Raw genomic sequence first — 24,766 nt, forward strand, 5'->3', positions numbered from 1 at the left:
CTTCAGGAGAAAGAGGAACACAGTCTAGAGACAAAAGGAAATGTCTAAACTCCAGAAAGATCATCATCAGATGGACTTGGCCTGTCAAATTTTGTAGGGAGATGGTCCGTGACTCCACAGGTCCAGAAGTCTTCTCCCCTTGTATCTGAACCCTCACAGAGAAAACTGTGCGGTTCTAAGGTACCCTAACTTGGAGTTCAGAAAGACTCACGTCCTGGCAGTGACACATTCTGCCCACTCAGCCACAAAGGGCAGCAGCATCTGCCCTCCTGATCGTGCTCTCTTCCTTGGGGCTTGATTCATTCCCATTTCCTCCACTGAGCCTCACAGTCCCTTCCCCCACAACCTCTCACCGTGTTCCTGAGGACATCTGGGGTTATGTTTTCCAGTTCCTGCTTCTGACTCAATCCTTTAGTTGCTATTCTTGAGTTCCCATTTTTCTTTGCCTTTCCTTTCCCTTGGCCTTTTGACATCAACTCTCATGCAACCGGGCCTGGCTTCAAACTCACTCTGCAGCCAGTTAGGATGTCCTTCCTGATCCTCATGTCTCTACCTCCCGAGCACCAAGATTGCAGTGTGTACCACCACACACACTTCTGTGTGATACTGGAGGGCAACCCCAGAGCCTTGCGCATATGAGGCAAGCATTCTAGCAACTGCTATTTTTCTAAGGCAGTTCCTGGGGCAAGCACATCACTATCCTGAGGGAAGCTGGTTAAGAACCAAACCAGGCAGTGGTGGGGAATGGTTAATCCCAGCACTCGGGAGGCAGAGGCAGGAGGATTTCTGAGTTCAAGGCTAGCTCCTGGACAGCCAAGGCTGTTAGATACAGAAACCCTGTCTCAAAAACCCCTTCCCCCTCCCAAACAAGAGTTCCAGAGTCAAGTGCGGTAGCACACACCCAAACCCCAGCACTTGGGGGGCTGGGGCAGCGGGATTTCAAGTTCAAGGCCAAGCTACATGGCGAGACCCCCATTTCAAAAACTCAAGAAAACAAAAAGAGGGGTTCCTTCATGCCTGCTGAGTTCCAGGAGAATCTGCATTGCCTTTCCCTGATGACTACCCTCCCACAACCCCTACACAAGGTGGGTAATACATACTATAGCAAAGTGGGGTTTGTTGTTGTTTTCCAAATGAGGGTCCCAATGATGTACTGGACTGCAATTAACGCTGGAATTCTGGGAACTGTTTCATCATTTCTAGGTACTACAGTTCCAAAGCTTGGAAGGAAATGTGTATTAGGTGACTTCTCATGGATTACAACAGGCTGGCATTCCCTTCATTATGCAAATTAATAAAATTCAAATGATGGTTGATAGATGAGAGATTGATAGACAGACAGACAGACAGGACTTAACCAGTGGTAATCTATGTACTGAGAGGCCTGGGTTCCTTAAACCATGCAAATCTAAACTAAGAAATAAAATCAAACACTCAAAATTTTCTTTGTGGTTGGAAACCCTAAATGGGGGGAAAAACTAAGGAAGTTCTAAAGATGCTCGTGTGGAGACAGGTCAACATGTATGTATAGGTTTAGGTATTTGTGTGGCTTTTAACAAAGACTATTACTGTAGGAATAAAATAAAAGCTATTAATTTTCTTAAAGGAGGCCTCTGGTGAGGTGAGCCGGTGGGTAAACAACACGCTTGCTACCAGGCCTGACAGCCGATCCCTAGAACTCACATGATGGGAGGAAGAGAGTGGTCCTCGCCAGTCCTCTGCGCCTATGCTTTGGCACACAGGCCCACATGTGTGTTAAAACAATTAAGAGATGATTCAGTGATTAAAAATATGTACTGCTCTCATGGAGGACTCAAGTTTGGTACCCAGCATCCGCGTTGGGCAGCTCACAACTCTAGCTTCAGGGACACCCAATGCCCCTGGCTTCCAAGGACACCTGCACTCAATCTGCATACAACATACTCACACTCAGATACATACATGCAGATGCATAATTTTAAAATAATATAGATCAATGTTTTTTTTAAGAGGAGCTGACTTAGTGATATCCTCGAAGAATCATCATCGTCTGATGAGCCCTCCTTTAGGGAGAAGTAAGGATGTGGTTGCCTGTGATTGCTGTCCATGGCCCAGAGCATCAAGGCTCTGCTGCCATTGGTACAGCAACCCTCTCACCAGCAATGCCATGCCGCTCACTCTTCAACTTCCTTTCTCCTCTTTGATCTTTTCCCTCCTACCCAGAAGCCTCCATTGTTCCCGTCCTGCCCATACCAGCCACCGACTGCACTGTGGGATTTTCTCATCCTGGGAACTCGACACAGGAACCCTCTGAAGATTTCTAAAGCCAGGCTTTGACACTCCAATGGTTCCCAATATTTTAAAAATATGCTCTCTTGAGATCCGTCTAATGTGTGCACTTATTGACACGACTACATAGAAAGTGCAACCCCTTCTCGTCTGCGGTGGTAGCCCACGCCTTTAATCCCAGCAGAGGCAGGCGGATCTCTGCGAGTTCGAGGCCAGCCTGGTCTGCAAGAGCTAGTTTCAGGACAGGCTCCAAAGCTACAGAGAAACCCTGTCTCAAAAAAAGAAAGAAAGAGCAAACCATTACGCTCTAGAAGTGTTGACCCTTGCCCTTAGGTATGAAAAGGATTTAGCCACAGCAACAGCATCCCACAGCCATAACTCTTAGAGGTACCGGATGGCCCAGCATCCTTCCCCTGTGAACCCCGGTTGGTACCGTGTAACCCTACAACGAGAAGCATGGCTCCAAACTCAGGCTAGGGAAGGACCCCAACTCCACCACCCATTGGCCGTGGCCCTCAGTCACCACCCTTTAAGCCTGCTCCCTTCTGTGTGAAGCATGAATAACCATGGAACCTACTTCCGAGTAGGCTGCTCAGAGCTCATCACCAGGCTGTGCTCATAGCACAGGACTGTGCTGGACACAGGTCCAGCAGCCACCAGCCACCGGCCCACTATATACACATCCCCGCCTCGCATTTCCCAGAGTTCCTGTCTCCTTGAGTTTGTCAATTTCTTCTCCTCACTTAAAGTGGTTCCTGGCAATGGTTTCCAAACCCAAAGTGCTCTGGCCTATCTCCTCGTCACGTGAGAGCTAAGCACTCCTTGGACAGCTGCGCTAGAGTTTACTCCTGCAGGGAACCACTGTACTCAAGCGTGGCCTTGCCCATGCCGCTATTTCCTTACTTATTGTATATTTATAATTTTATAGACATTTATTTGGTGTGCGCACATGCATGCACGAACGCACACATGTGTGCAGAAATTAACCTAAGAGCTTCTTCCTCCACCCTGTGGGTCCCAGGGATCTCACCGAGCCATCTCATTGGCCTTGATTTTTTTCTTTTTTTGTTCTTGGGGGTTTCATCATTGTTTTGGTTTGGGGAGAGGGCCTTCATGTAGCCCAGGCTGGTCTTAAACTTCTGATCTTCCCCTTCACCTCTCAAGTGCTGGGATTATAGGTACACACCACCAAGGCTTGTCTTGATTAATTTAAGTGAGGTTCTATGGCCTTAGCCCTGACTAGTAAAGCAGACTTGACTGATGCCTCAGGCTGTCTTCCAAGAGTCTCAGCTGTTCTCTGGTCCCGTACATTTCCCCCATCGCCTTGCAGGCATCCATGATGTGATGGCTGGGAATGAAGACTTCCCGAATAGCTCTAATTCCCAACCCCAGCCCTGGGAGCCTGCCTCTGCTGCTGTCCCTTCTTCATGCCCTCTTCACCAAGAAGCCCCTAATGACAACCATCAGCCACTGGAGCCACATGCCCATGCCACAGCCCACAATACCTGTCTGGTGTCTACAGACACTAACTAACCATCAGATCATTCCTCAACAAGTCTCTCTCTTGTCTACAACAGGAGGCAGTGTGGTGCTGAGGACAAGGGATGGTTTCTGAGCCAAACTCTTTTCTCCACTCCCTAAAGACCTCTTCAGCTCCTTCCTACCTCCCCAGTGAAGACTGGGGTGTGAGAGAGCCAGAGCCACAGGTGTCTAGACATCTAACATCTGAAATCTTACCAGGATTCCCTTCAAGTTACCTTTTCTATTTGGAAGGGGGAAAATATTTTTTTTATGTGTATACTGATTTGTCTAACATCATTTTTGAAGAAACTACTCTCCCCCAATGAATTACCATGCACTTCCAATGCAGATGAGCTGAGTGTGTGTGTGTGTGTGTGTGTGTGTGTGTGTGTGTGTGTAGTGATTTCTGGACTTTCTCCAAAGTCCTTACTATAAGAGTCTATAATCAGGATACACTGTCTTCATTAATATAACTTTATATTAATCTCAAAATGAAGAATTGTGTGTCCTTTAGAAAATGTTTTGCCTTTTCTAATCCATGAATTCATATACATTATAATCATCTTACTGATTTCTATGAAAATGTTTAATTGATTTGGATTGAATCCAATCTGCACTTGGAAAATTGATATACTACCAATATGAATTATTCTATTTCACCTCACCATGACATCCCCTTTCCCTCAGCAACATTTGATTCTGTCTGTTGTTGCTGTTTTTTGTTTGTCTGTTTGTCTGTTTGTTGGAAACAGGGTTTCTCTGTGTAGCCCTGGTTATCCTGGAACTCACTTTGTAGACCAGGCTGGCCTTGAACTCGCAGATCCGTTTGCCTCTGCCTCCCGAGTGCTGGGATTAAAGCCATGCGCCACCAGGCCAGGTCAGATTTTTAAAAACAGTTTCTTAGCTGTTTCTGTCAGGGAAAGAGGTCTGAATTCACGCTCTGCCCTCTGTGGGTGCCAGAGCCCTGGATAAACCATTTGACCTTGCTGTGTTCACATCCCCGTCTTTGCAGTGAAGAGGATCACGGGACATCCTGAGTAACAGGGCTGGACCATCTGCATCTAAAGCTAGACCTGCCATTACCAGTGCTGTGATCTTGGTCAGGCAGCTTAAGTCTCTGTCATCCTCAGATTAGTCTCTGAGCTCTGAGGTCAATCAGAGACAGTGCCAGCCCTACATTTGATGTGACAATAATGACAGTGTCAGGTCTCAGAGGGTTATGGTAAAGACCACGTAATGCCAATGAATAAAGCTTCTTGGAAGCCAGACGGCCTCACACAAATGCCAGCAATATCATCAAGATTATTTTATGTTTATTTATAACTTAGAACTCTACAGATATATTTCTATGGGAGCGAACTAAACTGCACTTTGCCTGAGTAGATTTTCAGAGAGGAGGAGCTGGGGTTCTCCAGCTGCCAAAGGGGATCATGGGTGTATTGCTGCTACGTTCTGGAGAACTGGCCTGAGGAGCCGGAGAACGGGGGTCTCTGCAATACCACTGTGCTTCTGGAGAGGAGACGGGAGAAGTGATTTTTTCGGAGGTCAGACAGACGGTGCCAGAAGCCCCAAGATCCCCAGTCTAATCCCTTCTATTGCTGTAGAGCTGATGACTGTTCCAGAATGTGAGCCTGTGCAGTAGGGCAGGGGCCCAGAGCAGGTTCAGGAGTCGATCTGCTGGGCTTGTTCTCAGGTCCCGTTCATGAGAGTCCTGTGGCTCTCTCATGGGGAACCGAGGTGGAGACAGGAATGGAGAGGCTTTCGCCTGCAAGTCTTTGCTGGGAGCCGCTCTTGGTTGCGCTGAACTTTGCCCTTGTACACTTAGTACTTTAAATTGTGCCACTTCCCTGGGGATGCTTAGGTCATGGCAGGTCAGGGTCCTTTCTCCAGAGAGTTGGGAGGGAAGGAGAAATTTTGTTTTTAATCTTTATGCCCTTGCCTAGGTTGAATTAGTTTCTTACTTTCTTCTAGATCACGCACATACTTGCAGTAAGTGTTCTGACTACTATCGGAGTCCAGTGCTAACAGGAGCTATCCTTGAAGAATAATGTCATGGATAATATCTTCCTATCCTGTATAGTGTTTTCCAGGCTTTCCGTGTTTTCCCCATACCACACTGAATCACATAAAATAAGTCCGCAGTTTGGGCAGATTGAAAGTGATTGGCTATTGATAGTTTCACGTAGGTCAACCTAATATTTGATATTTAACCAACTTTAGGGAGTGCTTTCACTGTACCAAGTCGGTCTTCAGACAATAACAATTTTTTCTCTTAGAGGCAAGGTCTCATGGAGTCCAGGCTGGACTCCAACCCACTATATGGCTGTGGATAGCCTTGAACTTCTGTCTCCCCCTCCTGAGTCCTGGGATTACAGACTCGCACGACCACATCCAGTTTACATGGGGCTGTGGATTGAACCGATGGCCTCGTGCATGCCGGGGAAAGCACTATTCCGACTGAACTGCATCCCCAGCCACAGTAAACTTTACAGTCGTAATAGGAAGCAGAGCTTCCCTTGCAAGCAGGGACTCAGCCCTCTATGTTCCCAGCAGCAAGAAGCTTGTGCAAGCATGTGAGATTGACAGGAAAAAAAAAAAAAAGATCCAAAACAAATAGAAAAATCAATGTCCACCACAAGACATACAAATGAAATTACACCTTCTAAATTTAACACCAGCCACAGCATCTAACAGGAGCGAGGAGCTGGGAAGGGGGCGTGTGAGGCACCAATCACGCCGGCCTTTGCTGTACCCACAGGAAAACAGGACAGAGCAGCACCAGTCCAGCAGAGCCAAGTGGCTAGCGGAACCTTCTCTGCAGATAAAGCCTGCCATCCAGGAGTGCGAAGCACCCTCGTCTTCAATCTCTCTAGGACTAGTGCTTCTCATGGCCATATCTGACGCAGGGTGGAAGAGACCTTTAAACCAAGCAGGAAATGCATGTCAGACTGCAGGTGCTCCCAAGTCCCAAACCGGGAGGGGCCAAGGAAGGTGTGGCGCTCCCAAACCTCAATAGACTTGTGCCATGCAGAAGGGCTGGGCTGACTGGGAGACTAGGACAGAGCAAGATGGCCGAGTTCAAACAGTAGGAAACACAGGGCGGGCATGTGCTACCTCCCATGGTTCATCTAGGACAGGCCACGGCTGAAGGACCAGCACCCGATGGGCCGAGGTGGGTCGGCTCCACACAGCCTCGTCCTGGGCACCAGCGCCTCTCTAGAATACAGGCATTGGCTTCTGCTCCAGCTAAGTGTTTCCTAGAAATCAGTTCTGTTCAGTAGCAAATCTGTATACGCAAGTGGTTCAGGGCATTATGTTTTTATAACAAAATAGAACCTAAACCGACAAAATACGCAAGACGGTTGTTGTCTCTTAGGATTTCAGGAATGGTCGATAAATACGAGCAGCCGAAAGAATGAGCAAGTGAGCTGTGGGGAGACAACAGCAACAGTAAAAACTGACCGAAAATAAGAAAGGAACGCCACGAATATCTAAGAAGGCTTCTCTACTCTGATTATTTCTAAATAATTTAATTCTTAAAAATAAAATTTAAGCCAGGTGGTTGTGGCACACGCCTTTACTCCCAGCACTCAGGAGGCAGAGGCAGGCAGATCTATGTGGGTTCTAGGCCAGCTTGGTCTACAGAGCAAGTTCCAGGATACCCAGGTCTACACTGAGAGACTCTATCCCAAACAAACAAGAAAAAAAGCTTTTTCAGATTTATCATTTTATGTGTGTGCGTGTGTGTTTTGCCTGCATGTGTCATATGCATGCCTGGTACCCAGAGAGGCCAGAAGAGGGCGTCAGATCTCAGACCTCCTTGGGACTGGAGTGACAAGCGCTCTTTTGGGTGCTGGGAATGAACTCGGGTCCTCTGTAAGGACAAGTGTTCTTAAACAACTGAACCAACTCTCCAGCCTAAGTGACTTAATTCTACAGAAATCAGAAATCACAGGCAAACACATCCTGGTTGCAAAAGGCAACCACACAACCAATTCCAGTACACGACCGAGCCGCTCTCAATCCAAAACGTCCCTAAACCTGAAACTGCTTGAGTTACACATGATTCCACAAAGAGAAACTTCCACACTGTGTGACATTTTTCCAAGCAAAAATCAGTTAAAATAGTGCAGGAAATTAAATTACCTTCGTGCTATAGCTCACTCAGTAAGTGAAGGGTTACAGTGAATCTTACATTCAGATTCTCAGCACATGTGGCCAGAACTCAGCATGGGGGACCTCTGAGGACACGCATGGGACACGGATGGTGATGGCAGAGTTCTCTGCATATTTCTGATTGAGAATATAGTCACAGAGCATCTCACAGATGCCAATGCCAACTATGGTGGCACAAGGCTGTCACCCAGCTGATGTGAGGGGTCCTTCTGTATATGTGTTGCTTAATGAATAAAGCTGCTTTGGTCTACAGCGGAGCAGAACGTAGCCAGGCTGAAAGAGATATAGACAGGAAGTAGGCGGAGTCAGAGAGATGCTATGTAGCTGCCAAAGGAGGCAGATGCTTCGGAATCTTAACCGTAGGCCACAACGGCATGGCGATACACAGATGAAGAGAAATAGGTTAATTTAAGAGTTAGTTAATAAATGTAAATAAAAATGAGAACATTATCACTCCTTTAGATTTTAATCGAGATGATGGAAGATAAATGACTGCACAGGAGAAACCGCATTTCCCACATTTGTAGATTTCCATCTTCTTCAAATCCTGTTTCTGGAAATTTGAGCAAACATTTGTTGTAGCTAATTTATAGTGGTCAGGTATGCTCCTTTCTTTATTTGATGTCCATGAAGGGAAGGTCTGTGAAACATTAAACTGGCATAGGGTAGAAGTAAAGTAGATTTTTTTTTCAAGCTGGGCATAGTGGTACACACCTTTAAGCCTCCCCAGCACTAGGGAGGCAGAGGCAGGCAGATCTCTGTGAGCTGAGGCCAGCCTGGTCTACAAGAGCTAGTTCCAGGATGGCCAGGGCTACATAGAGAAATCCTTTCTCAAACGTAACTTCTACAAAAAGTTTCTTTATTTTACTATTAATATTCTATATGAATACTTGATGCTTGTGCACACTATTGTAATGTGTAGGTGTGCACTTGTGTGTAAAATCAAATGGCTTCTATTGTCTACCTGGTATCTTCAATATTAAAAATATCCTTGATCTAGTAAAAAAAAAAAAGAGTTAGTTAATAAGAAGCCTAAGCCATTGGCCAAACAGTGTTGTAATTAATATAGTTTCTGTGTGATTGTTGGTTCTCTGGGAATCCGGGAAGCGAACGAGCAGACTTGTCTTCACCCTGCACTGCAGGGTTTGCTGGAGATGAAAGTAGCCAGACCACTTTTATTTTACATAAGGAACCAGAGTTCCAGGGGCTCACTGGCCAGCAGGCCACTCTAGCCAAATCGGTGAGCCCCGGGGTCATTGAGAGACCCTGTCCAAAAACTAACACACACAGTGACTGAAGAAGCCATCTTGGTGTCAACCTCTGGCCTCCACACACACTCTTGGGGGTGTGTGTGTGTGTGTGTGTGTGTGTGTACACAAAGACTTTTTTGTGTCTCTTGGATTTTACTGCCTTTTCATGGAATTCACTGAGCCTTAGACTGCAACTATTTTTTTGCTTTTTAAAACAATCTTTTTTATTTTACATACCAATCCCTGTTCCCCCTCCCTCCCCTCCTGCTGTTCCCCCCCACCTCACCCCCACCCACTCCTCAGCCTCCCATGGGAGTCAACAAAGTCTGTCACATCACTTGAGGCAGGACCAAGGCCCTCCCTCCTATATCTAGACTGAGCAAGGTATCCCTCCATAGGAAATGGACTCCAAAGAGCCAATTCATGCACTAGGGATAAATCCACATCCCACTGCCAGTGGCCCTATAAACTGCCTAAGACACAGAACTGTTACCCACATCCAGAGGGCTTAGTTTGGTCCTATGCAGGTTCCCCAGCTGTCAGTCCAGAGCCAGCTGACCCACTAGCTCGGGTCAGCTGTTTCTGTGGTTTCCCCATCATGGTCTTGACCCCTTTGTTCATATTATCGCTCCTCCCTCTTTTTGACTGGACTCTGGGAGCTTGGCCCAATGCTTAGTTGTGATCTCCATGCAGCCCTTTTAAGTATATACTTTAACAGATGTTGACAGCTGTTAGATGTTATGTGACTATATTTCCACCCGAAAACATATCCCAAACTCTGCCATGGCCGCCAGAGTCCCACCGTGCCCCATGCAGTCAACTTCCTCAGTCCCTTCCAGTTCCACAAAGGTACCACAGCTCTCCTCACGCCACACGGACAACATCCACGGTCACCTACGCTTACCTAGTCATTGCTCTCTTTTTAGACTATGGTGCCACATACTATGACACACAGCTATTTAGCCATTGTGACAATAATTCATAATTTCACATTAATCATATTGGACATCCTCTGGGAATTAGCCTATTGGGATGCATTTTAATCTACAAAACTTGGCCTTGAGAGCAGGCATGCCATGGTTTCCTATGAGCGTGGGCAGTGTTCCTTGTCACTGTCCACCTCCACTTTCTTGGCTATAAAATGCCATGGACAAGGGCAAGCACCTCACAGAGGTGAAAGCAGGACTAACGGGCACGCTCCAGGGAGACGGTACTTTAAAGACGGTACATGTGATTCCTAGCCAGGTGGCTGTAGTGCACACTTTTAATCCCAGCACTTACAAGGCCCAGGCAGGTGGATTCTGGTTTGAGGCCGGCCTGGTCTACATGATTCTGGAATAGTTTGGCATCTTCAGAGATGCAAGCTATGAGGAAGGCCAGTGGGTCCACAGAAACACAGGAACAAAGACCAATGACAAGCTTCCGGAGCTGTGCGTCCCAATTCCTAGGGAGGAAGGATGATGGCCGAGCATGGAGAACCGGAGCAAGGCCACGAGAACCCATGGGGCTGTTCCCCAGCCTGCGTACCCAAGGATGCTCTCCGTTTGCATCCAGACCACTTTGATTTTACATCAAAGAACCAAGAGAGATCATCTAACGGAAGGGTTTTCTTGACCTTCTCCACATCACACCTGAGACTTTCACTGGGTCTCCCAATCCCCTGCTCCAAAATAAGGTAGAAAGAAAAGAGTAGGCAATCACAGCCACGATGAAGTGGGGGGGATGGGGGCCTGCATCAGAATGACATTGAAAATATACTGTCCTCTGTCCTCCCAGACAGCTTCCCAAGTCTCTCTCTTTCGCCGCCTGTGCCCCACTCCTGCACTGTTGGCTGAGGGTTTCCCCTTGATAGAGGCAGTCATCAGAAGCCACGCCTAGCAAACAAAGCCGAGGTCACTCCAGAGTTTGGTTTTTCTTAATTACTATTGGGAAAAGTTCAACCATTGTGAAGCTGCCCATTCTGAGGGTGTTTTGTTTTTGTTGTTGTTGTTGCCTTTCTTTTGTTTTGTTATAATTTTGTGTGAGAGTCATGAATACATATGTGGGGGGAGGGTCACACACCTGTGTGCGCAGAGGCCAGAGAAGCATGCCAGGTGCCCTACTCTATCACAAGGCAGAGTCTCTAACTGAACCTAGAGCTAGGCTGGAAGCCAGCAAGCCCCAGTGATCCTGTCTTCCCCTCCCCACGGAGCTGGCATTACAGCCATGCTCAAGACCATGCCTAGCCTGTGCCATGGATGCCGGGATCTGAACTCAGGTCCTCTTGCTTGCACAGCAAACATTCCTGCCTGCTGGGCTCTCTCTCCAGCCCTGGTGTTCTTTGGCAGTTTGTTTTCATTGTTGTTTGTTTGTTTTTAGTGACCATTCAGAGCCAGGTAGAGACCGTTGTACATCTGTAACCTCAGCACTCAGTAAGTGGAAAAGAGAAGAGTGTAAATTCAAGGTCATCCTTGGCTACATCCTTCCTTAAAGCAACTTCAGGGCCAGCCTTGCTACAAGAGATCTTGTCTCGAATAAAACAAAATAGACAAGATAGCTAGAAAAAGTAAATGTGGGAATGAGCTAACTGTTACTAAACAGGGAATGAGCATCTAATCCCACAGTTGGGGTAGTCAACCAGCAGAGCATAGGGCCATACAGGGAGGTTCACCCGCCTCCACCCTGCTACCACACAGCGAGGTACACTCTGACCAGGCTGGCAGCTGCTATCGTTGGAATACGGTTTTATTCCTTCAAAATTCATGTTGATTTTTTGACTTCTGATCCCAAGGATTATGGAGGAGACCAGTGGAGGGTGAGCTGAATGGTTTTTCAGGTTTGCTTGGTTTTGTTTTGTCAACTTGACACAACCAGGGTCATTTGGGATGAGGGAACAAAAATTGAGAAAATGCATCCATCAGATTGGCTTGTAGGAAGTCTGGGAGGCAACTTCTTGATTAATGATTGATAGGGGAGGGCCCAGCATATCAGTGGGTGGGGCCACCTCTGGGCAGGGTGGCCCTGGGTTGTCTAAGAAAACCAGCTGAACTGAGCAAGCCATTGGGCCCAAGGTTTCCCCTATAGCCTTTTCCTGCCTCCAGGTTCCTGCCCTGAATAAACTCTTTCCTCCCGAGCTTGTTTTAATCATGGTGTTTACCATGGCAGCAGAAGCCTAACCAGGATAATATAGCCTTGCAAACGTAACCAGGTCCTTAAAAAAACCAATGTCTTTCTTGTGGGATTGGGTCGGTTCTCTGGATTATGATAAACTCATAATTTCTTCCTTGGCAGCTGGCTTTCTGGCAGGAGTTGAAGCCACACAAGGGCCTCGCCAGAAGTAGACCAGACACCATGTTCTTAAACTTCCCAGTCTCTAGACTCATGAGCTATGAATACTGTTGTTCTTTATGAATTACCAGATCTTAGATGTTTTGTTACAGGAACGGAAAACAGACTAAAACAGTTACTAAGCCAGTCTGCCAGTCATTTGGGAACCTGGCCTGGCTCTCTTGGGTAAAAAACGTCAGGCCTCAAGGACAAGCAAGGGGCCCACCTAGACCCAGTCACGAAGCTGCCGACAGTGGCCACCCCAGACTGACTCAGCTGGCACTGAACTGTGTATCTCGAGAGCCGATCTTGAAGAGACAAGTCAGCAGCTAACCACAAACACAGAAATCTTGATGATCAAGTCCAATCTCCCTCGCCTGGAGTTTTAAACAGAGGTAAAGGGGTGAGGGTGGGCCCTTCTCAAATGTGTCTTTAACTAGTTTACAGGAAAGCGTTCTTCAGAAGGAGAAGGAGAGAAATGTTTCATTTCTAATTAAAGCACCTTTCTTAGGAGCCATGAGGAGGGAAAAAAGAAAAAAGAAAAACTGAAAACATGATCCAAAGGATAAAAAGGCATCAAGACAGAAAACAGCCAGGAGGGGAAAGGAGAGAAGCAACAGACGCAGCTGGAATATGTAAATGACAATCACAAGAAAAAAAGACAGGAATGATTAATAAAATTAATGAGTAAACACAGGCCCTACGGTTACATTCTGCTATATTATTCAGAAGTTAAGAGATCAAAACATTTTTAATTAATCTTCCGAAGGAAAAGAAATCGGTAGAAAAAGAATGGATAAACTTGGCCAGGGTTATTTATAGATCAAAGGTGAGAGATGGCTGCCAGGACTAAATGGAATGGAGAAATAATTTAGCCAGGCATGGCGGCACAAACCTATAACCTTGGCCCTCAAATGTTTGAGGCAAGAAGTTGATTAGTTGGAGGCCAGCTTAGGCTAAGATCAAGGAAAGAAGGGAGGGAGGGAGTAGGGACAGAAGGAAGGAGGGAGGAGGGACAAAGGAGGGAGGGAGGGAGGGAGGGAGGGAGGGAGGGAGGGAGGGAGGGAGGGAGAGAGGGAAGGGCAGGCATTCACACAGAGCTCTGCAATTTATAAGGTATCATATGTACCTTCACCAGGCAATAGAGTATCACACCTGTCCTTGTTTATCAAGGTACAAAATGCTACGAGACATTAATGGTTTCACAGGCCACCTGTGTCATGCAGACCCCCAGCAGGCACAGAGGTGGCCGAGGGACACTTGTCACTGAGGACTCTACACAATGGCTGCTTCTCAGCACTGGCTCTGAAGCCCTCTTCCCCCTGGTTCTATCCTCTCTCCCCGATAGGCCCCTCTCTTCCCATCCTTCCAGGTCCCCTTAAATGTTTGGTGATTACAACTGGATGTCTGAAGGTCTCTTGACATGGTATGCAGAAGGAATTCAGTAATCGCCCGGGGACTAGTCCGACTCCACAAGCAGATCACACTATGCTGGTGGGCGGCCCTGCAGGCATCCTCCTTGGGTGACCCTGACAGGCGCCTATGCTACCTTGAGTATCCTTGAGCCCACGAGCCTGGTCCATGCACATGCAAACCAGATTCGTTCCGTCCCCAGCTCAAATTCCTTCAGGACAGTTACATCATTGTGATAATAGAGGCCTTACTTGGTGAGGATGTAGTGCCCATGAATGAAGCCTCAGCACCCTGTAAACCAGGTAGCACATGCCCGGAACCCCAGTGCGCGGCAGGAAGAGAAGTTTGGTTACTCTCAGTTACAAAGAGAGTTCGAGGCTAGCCTGGGCTCCATGAGCACCTGTCTCCAAACAAAAATTGAGGTAAAGGCCAGGCGGTGGTGGCGCACGCCTTTAATCCCAGCACTCGGGAGGCAGAGGCAGGCGGATCTCTGTGAGTTTGAGGCCAGCCTGGACTACAAGAGCTAGTTCCAGGACAGGAACCAAAAGCTACGGAGAAACCCTGTCTCGAAAATCAAAAAAAAAAAAAAAAAAAAAAAATTGAGGTAAAAACAGTGTGGAGGCTGCAGCTCAGTGGTAGAGGATCTCCCCAGGATGGGCAAAGCCCTGGATTCAGATCCCAAGACTAGAGAGAGATGGAGACAAAGAGACAGAGACAGGGAGACTTAAGTCCTTCCCCTACCGGGCTCTGTGCCTATCCCTCCAGTTCCCACCACCCAGTCATGTTCTTGGTACATAGTGATTGATCCTAACCAGTCTCAAGCAACTGTGAACACCTTATGGCCCTATTTCCATTGCTCCACCTGGAAAACTCCTATTGATCTTTCAGGACCCCCCCCCCTCTCTCTCTCAGTTTTTCAAGATAGAGTTTCTCTATAGTTTTTGGAGCCTGTCCTCAAACTCATAGAGATACACCTATCTCTCCCTCCTGAGTGCTAGGATTAAAGGCATGCACCACCGCTGCCCCCCTTTTTTGTTGTTGTTGTTGAGACAGAGTTTCTCTGTAGTTTTGGAGCCTGTCCTGTCCTGGAACTAGCTCTTGTAGACCAGGCTGGCCTTGAACTCACAGAGATTCGGCTGCCTGGGAATTAAAGGTGTGCACCACCACCGACCAGCTCAGGACCCTACTCAAAAGCATCTCAGAGGCCTCTTCTGGGTCTCCCTGGACAGGGACTCTTCTGCAGACAGGATCTGTTCTACTGGGCTCTGCACACACAGGTGACATGATCACACTTTGTACACTCCCCATCCTGAACATTCGCTGCTCTGACAAAGTGTCTGTTGAGCAGCAGAAGGTGTGGGAGTTTCTCCCCAGACAGAGGAACAAGGGAGGTGAGATGGCTACTGCTCCAACCCTGCTCAGCGGAGCTCCTGAGCCACCTCACACAAGGCGCTTGTGCCCAAGGACCAGACTAAAACTATGCCAGTGGAATGTCAATGACCCCTGAAATCCCGCCTTGGTTGCTGCGTTTGGATTGGGCCAGGGAGGAAATTTGTCACCAAGTGACAAAGGAGTGATGTCATCAGTCTCAGAGTTCAAGAAACCGCGAGGGCTGGAGCAGTGACTCGGTGGTTAAGAGCACTGGTCACTCTTGCGGAGGACCAGAGTTTGGTTTTCAGCACCCGCATGGTGGCTCACAACCATAACTCCTGTTCTTCTGGCCTCCAGGGTAACCAGGCATGCATACGGTACACACACAAAAAAAAAAAAAAAAAAAAAAAAAAAAAAAAAAAAAAAAAAAAAAAAAAAAATGCAGGCAACAAAACACTCAGACACAGAAAATAAAATGAATAAATCTAAAAAGAAAGAGAGCATGGATGTTAAATCTTGCTTTAAAAAAAAAAAAATCACTCCTGGGCAGGGGCGGTGGTGGCGCACGCCTTTAATCCCAGCACTTGGGAGGCAGAGGCAGGCGGATCTCTGTGAGTTCGAGGCCAGCCTGGTCTACAGAGTTCCAGGACAGTCAAGGCTGTTACACAGAGAAACTCTGTCTCAAAATAAATAAATAAATAAAATTACGCATAAGCCACCGAGATCAACGCAGGAGCATTTCCTCAGTCCCAGTGAGAGATGATGAGGGAAAAAGGAAGGAAAGGAGAAGCATTCGACAGACATTTACTGACCAGCAGATGCAACCAAGGCCCTGCAAGGGACGTTCAGGGACTCCACAACAGGTCTTTCTCTTCCTTGACAGCCTACCAAGAACACAACCTTGCATGGGTCCAAAAGATGCACACATGCACACAAGCAAGCACCACCTCTTGCGGACGGAGCACGAATGTCGGAGTGAGACTGCCTGAGCTGCTGTGTGCAGAGCAAGGTCAGATTGGCACCAGGGTGTAGCTAGATGGCATCTCCTGAGCAAGGGGTGGCTTCCTGTGACCTGGCACGATGCCCTGGACAGAAGGTCTAGCTCATGTTTGAAAGGGCAGAAAAGCTGGGCATGGTAGCATCCACCTGTAACCCCAGTGTCAGGAGGAGGCAGCAGGATCAAAAGTTCAAGGCCAGCCTCAGCCTTCAAGCCAGGCTGGGCTATATGAACTCTGTCTCGAAGCATTTTTTTTTTAAATCAGGAAAACAAATTCTTCCCGTACATGGAAGGCACAACAGGGCCCAAGCAGAAGAGTCTGTAAGCCATCTTCCCACTAAGGAGAAAGCAGTTTCATAAACCTTTTGGAAAACTGAGCAACCACACGGAGGTCTGATGGAGGCTCTTAGGGGAGGTATTGAGACAGAGTCTTCAGTATGTAGCTCAGCCTGACCTCAAGCCTGTAGCCCTCCTGCTCAGGCTCCGAGGTCCAGGATCACAGGTGTGCACCACCATCCCCCCACTGAGAACCAGAAGCTTAATGGAGGCAAACACAGCCCTGTTCTGGACCACGCATCCAACGTCTTAAGTCTCCCATGGCTGCCGAACATCCTGAATCTCGCATGGCTTCAAAACCGAGTCCCAGGCCAGTAAGATGGCTCAGCCAGGAAGAGTGATTGCCACACAAGCCGGTGACCTGAGTTCAACCCCGGAACACACAGCAGAGAGACCTGACTTCCAAAGGTTGTCCTCTGACTTTCATAGTGTGCCATAGCATGTACACCTGCTACGGCACTCACACATACAAACTCATCACGCACACGTGCACACACCATGATAATTAACAAAACAGACCACAAAAAAATAACTAAGGAAATAAGAACTAAATTTAAAATAAATAAAATTAAGGCCTTTCTCCCTAGGGATACTTTATGTGCCCCCTAGCTTGGGACAGCCTCAGATTAACTGTGACTAAGGATGCATGTTCTGGTTAGGGGACAGGTGAGAAATGACTGAATGATTATTCTAGGCTGGCCCACCCGAATGAGATCTGTTGTTAGACATAAACTGCAAAGTCTATGGCCATACCACCTTGAATACCCAATCTCATTTCATCTTGGAAGCTAAGCAGTGTCCGGTCTAGTTTAGTACTTGGATGGGAGCCTGAAGAACAAGAAACCTAGAATCCTAGTGATTCTCACAGAGAAGTTACTAAGGCCCTGGAGAGAGAGTATGGATTCATGTGTGCTGTGTGTGCACACACGTGTTCATACAAAGCAGCCTCACTCCCCATAACTGGTCCAGCCTGAGCTTCTGTTTCCCTTAAAAAAATAATCCTGGCTGTCTATAAAATGCTGACCCCACCCCACCCCCAAAATCGCAAACATGGGAACACCAAAGCTAACCACAAAATGTTAGTGAAATAATGTGGGTGAAAGGTGGGCCCTAGATTGCCTGTGAACCATGACGACACACCAGGAAAGCTCTGTTTATATAGAGATAAGGATCAGAAATGACCACAGAGAAATGTGACCAGGGAGAAGGGACTGCGTGGGGTTTCTGCAGACCATTTATGTGTTCAGTCATTCATTACCTTCCAATCACCAAGTTGGACCCCATAGCCCACAGCTCCTTCCTCTCATCTTCTCAGGATCCCAGGCCCTCCTCCTTTGATGCCCAGCTATATCCTCTTCAAAGAGGGAGAGCTGCCCTCTGTCACTCCGGGACAGCGGAAGAGCTCAGGGCCCAGGGACTAAAAAAACAAGGTTGAGTCTGCCTCCAGCATGTCTCCCACATCGGGCTTCCTCATCGTCAAAGTGCCCAGGCCTGAGCCCAGACCCGCTACCCTCCTCTTAGCCCGGGCCCCTCCACCTCACCCTTCTCCTTTCCCACACCCACCTGACCATGGCTTCACAAAGAGCTTTCTGTTACAGGCTTCCCCCCTCTCTGCACCCACTTTCCAGGAGTAGAGGGGACGGCTCCTAACACATTCCAGGGCCTCCCATCTCTTGGGCACTGGTCTTTGACAATGTTCAACAAAGGATTTGGGGCAATCAGAGTGACGAGCAGGCAGCTCGGATGCCTGGCCCCAAAGCCCCTCCACATGGCTTACAGGTGACTCTCCACCTAACCCTCCCTGCCTCCCCGGACTGTACAAGCCCCGGGCACTCATCTGTGAAACGGAGTTGAACCTCCAGAACATATGGGGATAGTGTGCGTATTTATACACATTTAACTCTCGCTGTGGGCAGTACCATCTTTGGAAGCCTCATCCCCTCTCCCATCATCCTCTTTGCTGAAACTCTCCAGGACCCCCCAGAGCCAAAGTCTCCCTCCCTAAGGGGGTAACTTGCTGTCTCATTCATAAGCTCCGAGGAGTCTCTTCACAACCTCCTCAAGGTTCATCTTGCAAATGAAGACCTCAACAGGCTACACATTCCGCTAGAGACCTTTGCTCCCAGACAGCCCTCCTGCCGTGAAGTCAGTCTACAAACTATTTGTCAGGGATCCCTAGGCCCTCATATCTTAACGACACACAGCAGAAGCTACCAGAAGCCTGTGAGAATGTGCAAGGGTCTCTGAAGCGGTTACCGGCCAGAGATGTGTTCACGGCCATCTCGGCTACATCTTCCACCCTCCACCCTTTCGTGCCCCCTTCGTCCCCAGCTGTCAGCTGCCGTTCTGAGTCTTGCGTGTGTGGCTTCCTTGCCTCATCTCAGGAGCATTTAAGGCAGCCGAGGGCAGGCCGTGCTATAAGAGGCATAGATGTCAGAACCCAGAAGACGGAGCCTGTAGCTCCTGACTCACCCTTCCGCTCCAGTCAGCCCTAGGCACAGCCTGAGAATCCCACAGCTGACAATCCCAGGACTGCCCTCTGTGCCCCAGACCCAAAGGCTGCAGGGCTCTACTCTTCATTCTGTAATAAATATTCTTTCATTACCTAATCTGCAAGGCCCCAAAGCCACCTTAGTCCCTTTCGCCCGACTGTACACAGTCTCCTCACTGGAACCCCATCTGCTGGCCCCTTGAGAAGAGTCCAGGACAAGATGTCAGGTTGCCCCAAATCCCGTGTCTACCTTTAGCCCTTCCCCCATAGAGACAAGTACAGGCATGGTGTGTGGGGGCTGTAGGAGACTCTGGCACCAATCTGGCACGGGAACCATTTCCTTGGTGCTGCTCCCAGCCATAACCAAAACCACAAGGCCCAGCCAGAACCACAGGTGTCTTCTATGAAACGGAGCCACCTCCATGAGCCAGGAGAGAGACCTCGCCAGAGTCAACTAGCAAGGAGAAGAAAGAGGAGGAGGAACACATGGGCAGGACTTGAATAACAAAGTGAGCCCAGGTGGGTCTGAGGAAAGTCTTGGGCGCTTGCCTGAGATGGAGGACCTGAATGCCTGGCCCCCTTACCCCTGCCCTTCTCATTCTCGAAGGAGTTCCCATCCCACAGGCTGGAGGAGCAAACACTAGGGTGAAAGAATGACGCTTTTCTCCACGCCCAAGGGACATGAGTCCTAGGTATCCGTCCCCATAGCAACGCTGCACGGACCTTGGTTTCCACAGTACTCAGAGATGGGATGCAAAAAAAGCTGTAAGGGAAGACAGACTTTGCTGAGTGGACCTGGGAAACTATGCACCTTGTGAAAAGTCACATTGTGGGGCTCAGCAGTTAACAGCACTGTGCTCTTCCAGAGGACCCAGGTTCAAGTCCTAGCACCCACATGGCAGCTCACAACTGTCTGAAACTCTAGCTCCAGGATTTCTGGCATCCTCACACAGACATGCATGCAGGCAAAACATCACTGTACATAAAATGAAAACAAAACAAACAAATCGTTAAAAATCAAAAAAGAAAGTCACATTGGTCCCAGAGAAGTGACTCAGAAACTTCTGGAACACATACTAGAAGCTTGACCTCCAGCTTCTTATCTCAGGCTCCCAATTTAACCTTGGGAGGGCCCCTTTTTCTCCCTTCTAATCCCAAAGCCAAGTTGTTCCAGGCATGGTTTCATGTCAAGATCACGTTCCCCCGGGGTACAAAATTCTTATTATACATTGTTTTTTATTTTGTAAATGTGTATTTATGTATTATTGGGGGGGAGAGCAGTGGAGATCCAATTCAGGGAGCCTTGAGCGTGCTAGGCAAGCAAGCATTCCACCACTGAGCTATGCTCCCAGCCTCGCGTATCTTTACTCTTGAGTTACTATTTTTACCTTTTCCCCCTGTTCCCAACTGGGGCCCTTATTTCTTTGCAGCCCTGGTCTCTTTTAAGACCAGTAATCCTGAGTTCAAAACTGACCTACAGGGATCCAGGCCACACCTATGACCCAGGTCCCACCCTGTGGCGACACTTTGGAGCCTCCAAGTTAGGTCTCTTGCTGACTGGAGATGGTGAGGCCCAGAGTGACATGAGCCTGAAGTATCAATAACACAAACCTCAGAGGGAGGGGCCTCAGACTAAGTCCAGGCTCCAAACCAAGATGACGATGTTTCCATCGACCTGAGGGACAGAGACCCGGGGTCTCTACAAGCCGGGCCTTCCACAGAGATCTGGGTGACAACAAACAGGCAGAGTCAGGGCTTGTCGCCGGTAGACAAGGAAGAGAAGTTAGTATCCTGCTCTCAACTAAGGGGACAAACTCCCAGCTCCATGTGGGAGCCCTGGTCAGGGAGTTGGCACACCTGGGCTGTTCCCTCATTTCTGCTGCCAATGAGCAGCAGCTGCTCTAACTGTCCTGACCAATCCCCGTAGCAATGGCTATGGGCATCCTCCTCGCAACAGAACCATCCACAAGCAGAGACACAAGCTGAAGCCACCAACCCAGAAAGCTACAGCAACAACAGGCGTTCACAAGAGAACACCCAATACCAGGAAGCAAACAAACAAACAAAAACATGGTGGTATCCCACAGACTCCCATGGGCTCTAGCCCAGTGCCGAGTCACGCAGAAAACTTCTGTGAAATTAGCTTAGCACAATAGCCCACATCTGTAACCGTAACACGTGGCAGGTAGAGGCAACAAGGGTCAGGTGTTCAAAGTCATCCTCAGTTGCAGCAAGGCCATTTTAGGCTACATGATATCCTGCCTCAAAATAAAAAATAAATTTTAAAAAAGATCTGTGAAATAGGTTCCTCCCTGACCCAGAATGGGAAAATAGAACTTTGAACTGAGACCTTTAAAAAAATGTTAAAACCGGGCAGGAGTAGCACATGTCTTTAACCTCAGTACTCAGGAGGCAGAGGCGGGTGGATCTCTGAGTTCGAGACCATCCTGGCCTACACAGCAAGTTCCAGGACAGCTAAGGCTGTTACACAGTGAAACCCTGTCTCAAAAAAAAAAAAAAAAAAAAGTTAAACCCCGACAGAAGCCATGTTTTCCTCTAAACAGCCAGGAGGCAATGGACTAGGCCCCCAAAAGTTCTCTCATCAGCCACCAGACGTACCATTGGGGTCACTGTAGGCTATGCCTCAACCTCAAGCAGACCATGATAAAGGCTTTGGTGAGATGTGGGGAAAAGAACTCCAGAAGCAGACAGAAGATACCTGATGATAACTGGCCACTTCCCAGTTCTCAGGTCACGTATGGAAAAGCGGAAGGTATGCCATAAGATAGAATCCAGCGACTCACATCTCTGGGGAGCCCCTACAGGGGATGACCAGATGCATTCAGACAGCCCATCTTCAGTCTCTGGGTGGCTCTGGCTGTCTGCCTCTCTTAGCACTTGGTGGGAACAAAAACTAGTAAAGCTGAAGGCGAATTTTCCACCCCTTCCAGCATTAATAGTCCACTAGGACCAGCAAGCTCCACACCAGAGTGGCTAAGGCAACCATCCCCAGTTGTGTCCCCATACCCTGACTTCTAGGGGAGACCACCTATCTGCTGGTGATACTCTCAGCTCTGGGGCAGAAGCACGGTATCTCTGATAACCACATCTGCTCCTTACAGCTCCTCACATAACCCAACCACAGGCTTTCACCAGCGTTCCCTTGCATCTTGGTAACAGCCATTTCTGCATGCAGGGCCGACAGTATCCCCATCTGACAGAGAGCACTGAGCTCGCACAAGTCAAACCCCATCTGGAGTAAAGCAAAGACAACTAGAGATCAGAATTTGCCTTGAGAGGTCTCTTGACCCGGGTTCACTGATGGAATGGCAGGACAAGACTAGGGGCGGTGACCTACTCCACTCAGCACAGGTGGCTTTGTGGCCCAGAGGCCCAATGTTTTGCATCCTTTCTCTAGGGCAAACACCGCATGGCATGGGGGTGCACACCCTGGGGGCATCGAAAGCAATCCCACCTGGGAAGGCACAGGATGGAGAAGGGTGGCACTCACCTCCCTCAGCAGCTGCATCCCTTGCAGCTCATCTTGCTGCTGCTGGGCCACGGTGACCCCCAAGACGAGCGTGTGCACAACACAGGACACCACAGAGATGATCACGATGGGGCTGAGGCTCAGGGGTAGCGTGATGAAGAAGGAGAAGACAAAGAAGGCCTGCCAACCCACCGTGTCGCTGGCTGCGTGGGCACGTGAAAAGTTCAGGCCCAGGTATGAGAAGATCTGGGCTGTGATGAGCAGCCACAGCAGGTAGGGTATCACTTTGCGGCTCACTCGGTCCGGGAGCAGCCCCTTTTTACAGAGCACAAAGAGGATGATGTCCAACACCAGACCAATGCCGGCCACCATGAGGGGCGCCAACTTGTCGCTGGAGAAGACCACCGCGCACATGACCACCACGTAGCAGTCAAAGAGGGCCGCAAAGACCACCAGCACCAGCAGTGTCTCATGGCGCTGCCTTTTGAAGTAGGTCTGATAGAGGTTCTCCAAGGACTCAGGCACGAAGGTCAGCCGCATAAAGCGAGGCAGGCACAGGCAGGACCCCGAATTCCGCACAGAAATTTCATGGGTCCGGCCGACCCCGCGGTCGGGGTCAGAGGGCAGGCTAACCGAGTACTCGGCAGAGTACTCAGCCGAGTACTCAGGATCCGAGAAGCCCTGGTTCCTCGGCATCTTGGCTGGTGGCAGCTTCGAAGGAATGAGGGAGAAGTCCGCGTCAAGCCGCTCACCAGATCTTCCTAACTGTGGAGGGTGGGAAGGCTCTTCTTGGTTACGGATGAAGGGCGTACACCTGGGGCAGGAATGCTGGATGGGTTCCCAGGACACAGGTGGCACCGATCATCTGCAACTTAAAAGGACATGGCTAAATGGAAGCGCCTTTTTCCTTGCCACCCACCCCACCCCTCACACAGATCCTTGGCTACTCAAACCTCCAACCCCACAGCCTCCCAAGCACGCCCACACACACTCAGTCGGGTCCACGCCAGACACCCGGTTTCCTGCCTCTGGCTTCTGGAGGGGCCTAGCCACCTCTCCATCCCTCGCCTGCCAGGCTCTATCCCTGACTTCCTCACCTAAAGTCCCTCCAGGCCCAATTCCTCCAAGCTGAAAATAAAACGTGCCTGGAAGGAGCAGGGGCGGTCCTGGGGATTCCCGCATCTTCCTTCTGTTTACTTCCTTTTCCCCATCCAACCCTGGGAGACTCCAGCCCCTTCCCAACCTCTGGCTCTGCAGCGTCGCGGAAGCCCAGCCCTGGATCCTGGCTTGGCGCTGACCTGTATGAGAACTCGGGAGCCGTGCGCTCCGGGCCGGGATTGCGGGGCCGGGTCAGGCGGGTTTCAGCGAGCCGCAGGCTGCTCCCCGCAGCGCCGCCGCGCCAGCTCGTCCGCCCGGAGCCGGAGCGCGGCTCCCCTCGCCGTCAGGCCCCGGGTCGGACCGGGAGAGGCGCGGGGCTGTGGCTCAGCATCCGCGGGCGCAGAGAACGGTGGCGGCGCACGTTGCGGATGGCGGGCCCAGGCCGGGGCAGCCTGCCAGCATCCTCTTCCCGCACGCAGAGCGAGCCAGCCGAGTCCGTGCGCCGCGCTCTGCACACTGATCCACGCGCGCCGCAGGCCCCAGGAGGCGGGCGGCCCCTCCCCGCCTTGTCGCCGCCTCCTAGGCGCGGGGTGGAGGGGCCCCCTAGCTGTCCCCAGTGTCCCCCACGTCCCAACGCCCGGCGACAGCTGCGTGGAAACACCGGGTGGGTGGCAGAAAGGAAGGAATAAGGCGAATCCACACCTTGCCTCGGGCAGGCCGTGTTACGGAGGATCAAAGCCGGGGATGTGCACTCCCTGCAGGTGAGGCGTGCTCGGGGCACCCCCTTCTTCAGCCCTGGCTTCCTTCCGGGGCCATGAGAGGCCTGGGCTGAGGTTTGGGGGCCGCTCCCCGGGTAGGCGCGCCCCCATCTCAGTGTTCCCGCCCACACTGGCAGCCCAGACGTCTAAGCGTGGGGCTTGATCTCTCAGATCTCACAGCCTAACCTGGGGACAAAAGCTACTGGAGTAGCTCGGTTGGTACCCGGCACATGGAGCTGGAAGAGGCCTTGCTTCACGAAGATCTCCAGTGCGCATCCTACCAATTGAGAT

General features: G+C 49.6%; 1 protein-coding gene across 5 annotated transcripts in view; it reads right to left on the reverse strand.

Moving 5' to 3' along the window:
• Window positions 1-24,057, reverse strand: part of Adcy3 (adenylate cyclase 3) — a 74,113-nt gene extending 50,056 nt beyond the window's left edge. For 2 of the 5 annotated variants that reach the window (XM_050125882.1, XM_050125878.1), the window contains exons 1-2: window positions 23,918-24,048; window positions 22,641-23,490 (exon numbers count right to left, since the gene is read on the reverse strand). In XM_050125882.1, the coding sequence (XP_049981839.1) occupies window positions 22,641-23,315 (675 nt within the window). In that variant the 5' untranslated portion in view covers window positions 23,316-23,490; window positions 23,918-24,048. Of the gene's footprint in view, window positions 1-22,640; window positions 23,491-23,862 lie in introns of all 5 variants that reach the window. The other 3 variants (XM_050125879.1, XM_050125880.1, XM_050125881.1) reach the window with 3 other exon arrangements.
• Window positions 24,058-24,766: the final 709 nt, after the last annotated feature.

Source organism: Alexandromys fortis, unplaced genomic scaffold, assembly GCF_014885135.2.
Source record: "Alexandromys fortis isolate MF-2015 unplaced genomic scaffold, M_Fortis_MF-2015_v1.1 scaffold_252, whole genome shotgun sequence".
Lineage (NCBI taxonomy): Eukaryota > Metazoa > Chordata > Mammalia > Rodentia > Cricetidae > Alexandromys > Alexandromys fortis.